Source organism: Drosophila virilis, chromosome 5, assembly GCF_030788295.1.
Source record: "Drosophila virilis strain 15010-1051.87 chromosome 5, Dvir_AGI_RSII-ME, whole genome shotgun sequence".
Lineage (NCBI taxonomy): Eukaryota > Metazoa > Arthropoda > Insecta > Diptera > Drosophilidae > Drosophila > Drosophila virilis.
The window spans coordinates 13,612,615-13,623,613 of record NC_091547.1 but is presented as its reverse complement, the minus strand read 5'-3'; the positions used below and the strand labels follow the sequence as shown (position 1 = coordinate 13,623,613).

The 10,999-nt window shown below is 41.0% G+C and overlaps 3 protein-coding genes across 3 annotated transcripts; 1 reads left to right on the top strand and 2 right to left on the bottom strand.

The window, feature by feature from the left end:
- Positions 1-4,736: 4,736 nt before the first annotated feature.
- Positions 4,737-5,941, bottom strand: LOC6627042 (malate dehydrogenase, mitochondrial). Its single transcript, XM_002050036.4, has one exon. The coding sequence runs from the start codon at positions 5,876-5,878 to the stop codon at positions 4,838-4,840; it is 1,041 nt and encodes a 346-aa protein (XP_002050072.2). The 5' UTR covers positions 5,879-5,941; the 3' UTR covers positions 4,737-4,837.
- A 511-nt stretch (positions 5,942-6,452) lies between these two features.
- Positions 6,453-8,328, bottom strand: LOC6627043 (uncharacterized). Its single transcript, XM_002050037.4, has one exon. It carries the CDS (start codon positions 8,223-8,225, stop codon positions 7,083-7,085), a length of 1,143 nt encoding a protein of 380 aa, XP_002050073.1. The 5' UTR covers positions 8,226-8,328; the 3' UTR covers positions 6,453-7,082.
- A 916-nt stretch (positions 8,329-9,244) lies between these two features.
- On the top strand, positions 9,245-10,617 carry LOC6627044 (uncharacterized). The gene is made up of 2 exons (XM_002050038.4): positions 9,245-9,396; positions 10,066-10,617. The coding sequence occupies exons 1-2, from the start codon at positions 9,385-9,387 to the stop codon at positions 10,405-10,407; spliced, it is 354 nt and encodes a 117-aa protein (XP_002050074.2). The 5' UTR covers positions 9,245-9,384; the 3' UTR covers positions 10,408-10,617.
- Positions 10,618-10,999: the final 382 nt, after the last annotated feature.

Sequence of the window (10,999 nt, the reverse complement as noted above, 5' to 3'; positions counted from 1 at the left end):
AATTCTAGTTGGAGGCGAAGCCAAGGCAAAGAGCATTTAAGAGGCAAGCAGCGCTGTTAACTTAACAGACTGCTGTTGCTGTTATGCTCAAATGAAATGCCAACAGTCTGGCCACTGCTACGCTTCAATTCGCACCTTCTATCTCCTCTCTTTGCATGCTCTCAGCTGTTAGATGGGCTAACAGAGCTCTCGCAATTAACACTGCTGCGCTCTCGCGCTCTCTCTGCTGTTGTTGCGCTCAGCTGCGGGGGAGTGGCAGCTGTTGACTATGCCGTTCCATTCATTTGCCAGGCACAGCTGTTGCTGTTGTACACAGCTTCTCTTTTGTTATCAGATTTTCCACTCCATTGCATCTGCACCGACAGACTAAGCATGCAGGTAAACTGTTCAACAGTTGAATTAACAATCAGTTGTTGCGTTGTTTCTCTCCCAAATGAATGCAGGCCACGCATGTGCAACGCAGCTGCTTCTGTTCACAATGCCATTAAGGATTTTTGTTGAACGTATCTTTGTCTGCTTCCGACCTGCACAATGTAGAAAAAGATACGAACTTCGTCCTTCTCACAAAATGGTTCTAAATACTTTGCTTAGAAATGAAAGAAAACTGCATTCACAGAAAAATATTCAGTATTGGGCTTTAGCAATTTTTGTGCCCGGTTGAAACAAAATTTGGAAACTCTGAATAATTTGCAACTTTCAGATAATCACAGAAAATGTGATAAGGAAAGATCTTTGTTGATAGTTTTTCAAATAAAGTACAGAATAATATATACAATTCATGCAAAAGGTAAAAAACAATGATTCGCTTATAAATTGGACGATTAACAAGATCTGTTAGTCAAAACATATCGGAATTTTAATCTTATTTATTTTCGATTCAAATTCCAAATAATGTTTCAACCTAAAGAGCTTCGATTCAGCCTTAAGATTCCTTTGTCTGGAAATCGATTTTGTAATCTATTGAAATAATGAGCACAATTGTGCGTTGGCACACTTTCAGATGTCCATTAAATCAATACTCCAATTAATATTGATAGCGCTGTCTATTGAGCGGAATTGCTTTGGTTCCGATGAAACTGGCTTTACTTCAATATTCAAATGGATCCAGTTGATAAGTAGAGCAAGTATATAGAATTTATTGATTGGGGACTTAACAGGCGGTATAATGAACAGCTGTCGTAATCGTTGAGCGTGTTACACTTGTCGGTTGACATACTTCCAAGCTGTCAATTCTTTTCATATTGCTCTTTTTAAGACCTTCGATGCTTAAAACAATGTCCGAAGCGTGTGTGACAGGTGTCTTGCGGCGGGGGGGGACTGTAACATGTAAATATGGTAAATTTCGCCGTGGCACAGTTTATTACAATCTCGTCTTATCGTTGCATTCGCAAGAAATGACCTTGGGTACCGAGGAGGTGCATTCAACGGCTATTGGGGGTTTTCAAAATCAATGCAAATCAATTATTAACGGTGCCGAAGCCCGAGCCGAAGCTTTCGAAAAGCTTTTCTCAAATATCGCTGGTTTGTGCATAAATGAGTAAAAGCTCGAACCACTTAAGTTGGCTTTATGAAAACTTTATCAACTTTTAACTTTTAACAATATTAAAATAAAAAAAAATCTGTTTATAAGCTAAATTTTTGTGAATTCCTTCATATAAGACTTCTGCACTTTATTTTGTCGGTAAGGCCGATATAACAAGAATGTTATTAACAATAATATACAACAAATAATGATAATTATAAGATTAAGAATAAGACCCCAATTGAAAATATATATCTTTTATCGACTGATTCATCTGTCTGATATGACAAGCGGGCTTGGGCAGTTATCTTTAAGATATATCATACCTTATCATCTTAAAATATAGTTGGCCAATGTCGATGTCTAATTATTAGTGATATCTTTAGCAAGCCGGCTTTGCAGTCATCTGACAATACTGAAGGTTGTAAATTCGAGTTTAGATAAAACAAATCTTGTAAATCTCCGAGTCTTTCAACCGATTCTACCTATAATGTTACATAATTTATTAGTGCGATCTTGAAAAGATTTGCTTCATATATAAATAGCATAGCTTAACTAGTAAATGCCAATTTACGAACCTGTGCTAAGTTTCATGACATTGGCCTTAAGACTAAGAATATAGATAACCAAGAAGCAGGCAGATGGGTTGACAGATATGTCTTTTGGAGAGCGAAAAGCCAGACGGATGGAGCATTGTTTGAAGAGCGAAAAGCCAGGCTAGAAATTTTGCATCACATTCAAATGTTTGGGCGTGCTAATATTGTATTTGGCTATATCGACTCGGCTGTTGGTATTGATTATATATCTACCTTGTGGGATCGAAGACTTCTTTTTCTATGAAACAAAATAAACAATAATGTGAAAAATCTAAATTTTAATTCGTCAAAGTGTTGACAAAATTGTGCTAATTTATGTGTTGGGTGCAAAGAAGGCATCGGACTCTATCAAGTAAATAAAAAGAAATTCTTGATCTAAGTCAACTCTCCCGTCTGCTCACATGTCTGTCTGTGTGAAAGCATCGATAAGAGCAATTGCGCTCTGGTATATACATATACCTATATAGGTACATACTCGCTTGATTGTCAATATAAATTAAAGAGAGATGGGTATCTGCCTGTCATTGCCAAAAGTTTATTACCCAATTTCCCTAAACATCGAATAGTATTCAATGTTATTTGTTTTTCATCATATTGACCTCGGGCAATGCGGCTGTTGTGTTTGAAGAATCTGTTAGAAAAATCATGAACCTTAAGTGCAGACACATTAACACTTGATTATATGATTTATATTCTTCTTATCAACATACGTGGGCGAATTTCGAAACGCAAAAAGCATTTGCAGACATCGCCGTATCAAGTTTGCCGATCTGAATTGCGGATCTCAAGTGCCAGAACTTTGGACACGCAACCGAATACATTCTGTAAGTAAACGATTTGTGAATGGCTTTTGATATGCGGCAAATCCAGCGAAATGTCGCATCTATTGGATAAACTTTTGTAAGCAGCTGTTGTGGTTAGACTTTTGCAACGATTGGATCAGAAGACATTTCGTCTGATGAAATTACTCATGCGAGGTAGACAAACAACAGCATCGACCCTGTTCAACTCGGGCATGTGATAAGGAGAGCCGGAGTAAACATTATACATATAGACATATTTATAACCCCAGACGCGCCATAATAATAACACTCTAAAAATAATTAACTGTTTCCGTATCTCAAGCTAGGTTGGCAACAATCCGATCGAACATTAAGCATAGTGCGACCAAGACCCCCAACATCTGTTCCAGCTGCCGGATCGGTAACCAATCACGACTGCGACTGGGCTCTCCTGACCCAACCCAATCAGTATTTGGAAAAATATGGGCAAAGATGACGTGTCCGTGGAGACCTAAACGCGTGTATCTGAGTGTTAATCGGCCGCTCAAGGTTCATTGTCAAGGGGGGCCAATGCATTGTTATTTTTATTGATACGGCCATAAATGTTATTTTTTTTTTTTGTTTATTCATCGACTTAATCAGCAATTGGGCATATGCCGTCCCTCAAAGGGCTGCTTCTTATGATTTCTCAATTTGATATACTTAACAGCCAGTCTCCGATCAAAACAACTCTGTGTACTCATAAAGTCTAGCATGATATGATTCAAAGGTTGCGACGCTTCAGGTGGTACACCTGCTAGCCTATGAGGCATACAAGGCCTTATCATCTGGTTTGTATTTTCGAGAATTCCGACAGGCTCAAGCCATATCGACTAGGCCAAGCAGCTGCTTGTGCTACAGATAAACTATGACAAAATGATTATTTATAACGCTGCTTCTTGAGACTCATTTTCAACGAGCTCTAATTAAATCTCGGAAATATCTATATGGAAAATATCTTCATAAAAGGTAAAGTGGGCTATCAAATTAATAGGCAAACCAGTTCTCCAGTTCTCAAACTCCCAGCACATGGATACATTTTTATAAGAATACTTGAACTGTTTTTAAGCCAAACGCTTAATTATCCTATAACAGAACAGCTTTGATTAAATTAGAGTTTTCAATTAGCAATTGCTTAATAAATATGCTTCTATTTTTAGATAACTAGAAATAATTATAGCTGAATATTATATATGGCAACTGTTCGATATGTTTCTGATCCAAGCACAACTCAAGCAATATCTTACAAATCAGGATACGAATGTCAAACAAGCTTGCATAAAACAGACGAATTACAGGGTATGTCAACAGTGATGTCATAAGACATTTAAAACAACTCTTAAAATAAATGTTATTAGTTTTATCAAATCAAGCTTACGTTTTAGATAATAGTAAGATATACGAAACTAAAACATTGCGATTTGAAAATGTTGTCAAGGCATTTCTTAATCTACAAACTTAAAATAATCTTGAATTATATTTATTATTACTATCTATTAACCAGTTCATCAAGAGAACGAATCACTCATTCTAGCCCGCGTGCATATTCAGTTGAGCTTAAGCTCGCATATATACTTGGAATGAAGTATGGGTGATTCCAGCTCGATGATTAACTTATCAGTAATAGGTAGTGCACACAATACTTTGTTTGTTTGTCCTAGGCAGTATTGAAAGTGGGTCTTCAAATATAGACATGGGTACATATATATATATAAATATATATATAGCATATATTAATATATGAAATATGTGTGTGTGTGTGTGTGTGTGTGTGCAACTATATAAATAAATGCGAAAGACCTTAAACGGCCGAAGCCGTAGATAATAATAATCTGGCTTTGGTTTATTCAAGCTTTATCAACATACTTTCTGTGTAATTTGGAGTTGATTAGCAGAACTTAGCACTCAGCATACTTGATACCATCTTCTATATCCTTAATAAGTTGTTTGATCAGCAATTTTAGAGCGTCTTCCTCACACCCATCCAACTCTGGAACGCCCAGATTCTCTTTGATGCCCTTCGGACCCAGCAGCAGGGGCGAGGCAAAGTACTCGGCCTCGGAGACATCCGATGCCACATAGGCACACTCGATGACATTCTCCTCATTGTTCATGGCACGCAGAATCGAGTTAACGAAATTCGCTGCCGCATAGGCCATCGAGAGGGTGGCAGAACCCTTGCCCGCCTTGGCCTTGACCACCTCGGTGCCGGCCTCCTGAATGCGGGTCAACATTTTCGTCCGCTGCTCGCTATTGACTTTGTATTCCGGTTGGCACTGCGAGAAGACGGGCAGTATGGTTATGCCAGCATGGCCGCCGATTACTGGAATTTTGACCTCCTGCGGATTAACGCCCAACGCTTCGCCAATGAAGGTCTGGGCACGCACCACGTCCAGCGAAGTGACGCCGAACAAGCGATTCGGATCGAAGGCGTCCTCCTGCTTGAGCACCTCGGCGGCAATGGGTATAACGGTGTTCAACGGATTCGTAATGAAGGCCATCATTGCGGCCGGACAAGCTTTGCTGACTGCTTTTGCCACATCCACTGCAACGCTGCCGTTGGCGCTCAGGAGATCACTGCGATTCATCCCTGGCTTGCGAGGCAGTCCGGCAGGCACAACGACAATTGCCGCATTCTCCAGAGCGCAAGCCAGCTCTTCCTTTCCCGTAAAGGACTTTACAGTGGTCGATGTGGATATGTGCGACAGATCGGCAGCTATGCCCTTTGTGTCGACAAGATCTTGTATCGCCAGCTCCGAAATCTGTGGATTCTGCTTTAGCAGCAAGCTAAGTGGCTGTCCAATGCCGCCGGCAGCTCCCACAACGGCCACCTTTATGCCTCGCGAGAAGCAATGGTTCCAGGAATTACATTTCGATTGGGCCCATCGGCTGATGTACGTTAACTGAGGAATTTGTTTGATCATTTTATTTGAAAGCATAGCAAATTATATATTTTGCTAAAATGTCGACTGCATAAAACTATTTCCAAAATACTACTGACTTCGACTTTCTATATAACAACTGAGGAAACTGTTTAAAATGCAAGGCTTACTATTTAAACAAAACAAAAAAAAGAAGACTGCGTGATTGACTGATTGACAAGCTAAGAATGAACTGAAAAGGTATAAGCTTGGCCGTACAAGGCCGGGTAATACGCACTCTTAACATATCTGCTCTTAGACATACTGAAATTTGAAAACTATTTGAGCAGAGTTGCAGATGAAATCGTTGAAGCACGTTTTCATTGTGGTTTTATGGAAGAAGTCTAAAACTTTGTCCAAAAAAGTTGCTTTCATAATCATACAGATTCTTAATACCTATCCTAAAATATAGATTTAAAATCAATTCAACATTAGGCCAGTTCACGTTGTAATTCTCAACTGGTTCGGGTGAAGATTGCGAATATTGCTGAAAAGAATAGTTTAGCTTCAACCGTGAACCATTTATTTAAACTATTTTATATATATCACTAATTAATCAATTTGGCTGCCAATTGGTGTTGTGACCGAAGCATTTGCTTTGCAACAATGAAATTACATTTATTCGAATCATTTTACATGGAAAATTATTATTTGAATCTATTACGTGATTGAGTTCGTCTTGTGACGCATTTTTCTTCGGGGAATTTGCCATTTCGCTGATTATTAAAAAAGAAAAACATGTTAAATTAAAAGTTTTTAAATGAACTGAATTAATTGAGTTGTGCAATAAATTGCGGGGATTCCCACGTTGAAATCATTTAACCAAAGCGTGCATCCTACAGCAAAATTTTCCAAATCGATATTCAAAATAATTATTTTGAGCAGTTGCCGCAAAATACGCATAGCAGAATAAATGAATGGTTGGTTCGGTTGGAGCGGTTGGCATTGCATCGTGGAGGCCGACGGGCACGGATTCCCCCAGATGATGATGCCAGCATTGTAATCAGTTGGCGCCTATGCAATCACTTATCAGCAGCGGCAGCATGATGTTTCACCAATTGACTGCGACGACCCCAGACACAGCATACTGTTTGACTAGTTGCACATATGTATATGTATGTGCGTGCGTGTGTGTGTGTGTGTGTGTGTGTGTGTGTGTTTTACATTTAATGAATGAGGAACTGCGTCAAGATGTCGTTTGTAGATTAGCGTAAATTGTTTCCTAGTTGCTCTGAGCATATTTCGCCGAGTCTTCGACTTTGCAATCGGGCTCCTTGATCGGCTCCTGGTCAGGCTTGGCGGCATCGATTATCTTTGCTGCGTAGCTTATGCCCCGTTCAATGTTCTGACGCAGCTCGGGCAGCAACTTTTGGAGGGCCGCCTCCTCGTCGGCATTCAGGCTGGGCAGACCCAGATTCTTTTTGATGCCGTTGGGGCCCAGCTCCAGCGGCGTGGCCAAGAATGCCAGTTCCGTGGCATCGGATGCCACGTAGGCGCATTCGATTACACCCGGCTCGTCGTTCAGGCCACGCAGCAAGGCGTTGACGAAGTAGGCGGCGGCATAGGCCATCGAGAGAGTGGCGGAGCCCTTGCCTGCCTTGGCATTAAGCACCTCGGTGCCGGCCTCCTGTATGCGCTCCGTCAGCCGCTTTACGTCCTCATCCTCGCCGGTGAATTTGGGCGAGCACTGCGAGAAGATCGGCAGTATGGTTTTGCCTGCATGGCCGCCGATGACCGGAATTTCAACCGTGGCCGGATCAATGTTCATGTAGTCCGCAATGAAGGTTTTGGCACGCACCACGTCCAGGCTTGTGACGCCGAACAGGCGGTTCGGATCAAAGACACCTTTGGCCTTAAGAAATTCCGCGGCAATGGGCACTATGGTGTTTATCGGGTTCGTGATGAAGGCCAGCAGCGCCTCGGGGCAAGCCATGCCCACGGCACAGGACACAGCCATTGCCACGCCGGAGTTGGCGTCCTCCAGCTGATCCCGCGTCATGCCCGGCTGGCGTGGCAGCCCGGCTGGCACCACGACCACATGCGAATCGTGCAGCGAATCGATCAGCTCCTGCTGTTTGACACCATCGAAAAAGTCCACCTGCGTCGAGGTGCAGATGTGCGACAGATCAGCGGCCACGCCCTTTATGTCGCCCACATCATGCAGCGTGAGTTCATCAATCAGCGGATTTTGCTTGAGCAGCATGGACAGCGGCTGCCCAATGCCGCCACCCGCGCCCACCACCGTCACCTTGTAGTTGCGCACGCCAAGCCCATTCCAGGACCAGTTGCCTTTCCTCTGGACGACTGCAGAGCTGTTCTGTGCCTTGAGCATCACCTTTAAGCACGTGCAGGCGCATCCCAGCATCTTGTATTTATTTTGGCTATTAGAATTTTACCTTTTACCTCTAAGAAATTTTATGATTATGGAACAATTAACAATTTCTTTTAGCTAAAAAATGAAAACTCCTGCCAAATCTGTCATGTGTAATTAAGTATGAAGCACCCAATGGAAACTCTGTCAACTAACTGAAGTCAACTCTAATTGAAATACCCTGTAAATACCCTTGCTAAACGATGAATATACTACAATATTTAATCTAGTAATATAATTGCCCTGTTCAGCTCACAAGAATTCTTAGAAATATCTATTTTCATTTAAAAGGAAACTTCAACAATATTAAAAGTATTTATTTTCTAAAATAGAATTTCATTCATTATACCCCAAATCATTTATAATTGGGTAAAAAGGGGTATAATGATTTTTCCCCAATATTTGTAACAGGCAAATACCTTGAAGCAGGATTACGAATTCATTTTCAATAATTATCGAAAGTTATAAAAACTAAAGTGTAGGCTATCGCATATTAAAAATATCTACTTTTTGGATACCGCTTCCATTCTTCCAAATTGAAACAAATTAGTTTTAAAAGTAGAGCCTGAAAATTCTTGAGGATCGGAGCATAAGATCCGATGCTATGCAATAGTACATAACTTTGTGTGTAGGAGAAATAAAGAATGTTTGTAAAGGTTGAGCTATTTTTTTACTTTTAAGTTAAAGCTTACTCATTTATATATAAATCTAAATAATAATGTAAATCATTGGAATATTGAAGCAGAGGGTGTGTCGTAGTCGAACAACTGCTCGATTTGGGTAAATCAGAATTTTTGGTCATTCGCTTTGACTGTAATCGAGAGAGTCAACAGTCGTACCTTAATCGCAACATGAAAACGCGATCTATGGAACCGACCAATGCTCGATGTCGATGCTCCCGATCGAAGCCGAGACCGTAGCCGAAGCACTGCGTCAAGGCGTCGTGGGTGCGATCGATGTTTGGTGGTATAAAACGTTCGGCGCTGTCAATGGCAACTTCCAGTTGCGGCCGGCTCTGCCATCAATTCGCATAGTAATTATATTACAAAAAAAAAAAAAAAACAAAAATTAATAAGCACAGATCAACAGTCAACGTCCTGCTACACGTTCACTAATCACGCATTAGAGCATTTAGTTTTAACACGCCAACAGAATGTTTCCAGAAGTGAGTATATATAACGAGTCGAAACGGATGCCAACGACTGCGCCATACTCTATCGCGTGTTCACAGTGTAATCACAGTCGGAAATCAGATTCTTGCTAAGACTCTAAGACCCCAAGACTGTGACCTTTGAACATATCGCTCAGAACAAAGACTCTTAAACTGCCGTAGACAGAGATTGTGGCCAGCGGCTAATATTCGAAATATAAACAAACAATATACCCCATTTTGCTAGCAATAAAGGAAAAATATGGAAGTTCCAAAAATGTCTATAAACAATCAAAGATCGGTTCTACAAGCTGATAAACATATATAAACTATATTAAAAAACTAAAATAAACATAAATACATTAAATTTAACCTAACCCTAAAAAGTGTTAAAGCGAAATCCAATCAGAGATTCCAGATCCAAGTCTTAAATAATAAATTATGTGAGCTTGGTTGGGTTTTGATGTTAATGGAGATGTTTGATATTAATTGTCGAACTAACCAGAACCGGACAGAAGCGCCTGACCCCATGTACATTTCATTAATCCCACCCGCAAATCGTAAATAGCGTCATGCACAGAATTTCTAACCGTGTCACATGATCGGTCGCCGCGTTCAGCTGACTTTTCCCTTAATTTTATTTGCCGGCTAATGGATAATCAAGTGGTTGTCTCTGATTTTCAGAAATTCAACCATAAGTGGCAGCTTCTGCTGCTGACGACGCTGTTGCTGGTCGCGTGCCTCTCGATCTGCGTCGAGGGGCGACCGTCGCCGGACGCTGACGTTGGGCAGGGAGCTGCGGCACAGCTGCTGGTGGACCCCAGCGAATATCCCGGCAATCTGCCGCCGGAGACCATTCTGAAGGTGCAGCAGTGCGAAAAGGACCAGACAACCATGGAGCTGTGCATGCGCTGCGCCAAGGTAACCAAATCGGAGATCATCTATCCGATGTGCTGCAACAACGACGATAGCGTCAAGGACTGGTGCCACGACTATGTGTATTATGGCGACGACGAGGGCTACTAGCTGCTGGCGAGGATGGCCCCAAACGAGGTCGTTGTCTCTTAGGATACTTACTTGCTGAAATCCAATAAAATTCCTTGTATCCTGCAAACACTGCGGGTCTATTGGCTGTGATATTTAAGGCAATATTAATGTTTATACTTACACAAACCTACTTATAACTAGAAATAAATAACATTTGCGCTTTGAGCTGCATAAGAATACGAAAAATAATCCACTGCATTCTAGTCATCAGCTGAGCAACGAAGGCCAAAGTTCAATCTTCCTATTGTATCTTAAAGATACACAAAACAACTCGGGCTAATATTTCCTTACACACATGAGGAACATAGTATTTGCTGAGCCTGCTGAAAATATCTTGGAAAACAGAAAGAGTTTCCCTCACACAAACCAAATCCTTACTATAGCATCTATGTGATATAGCGGCCCGATCCGGATTTATACAGTTTCATGACAATGTAGAGAAAGAAACATGTTTGAAAAGCTGACACGATACTGATCGAGAATATATATACTTTATGGGATCGACAATGTCTACTTCGGTAGGTTACACATTTCATGGTAAGCCTAAAATACCCTTTAATTGATTGGCACA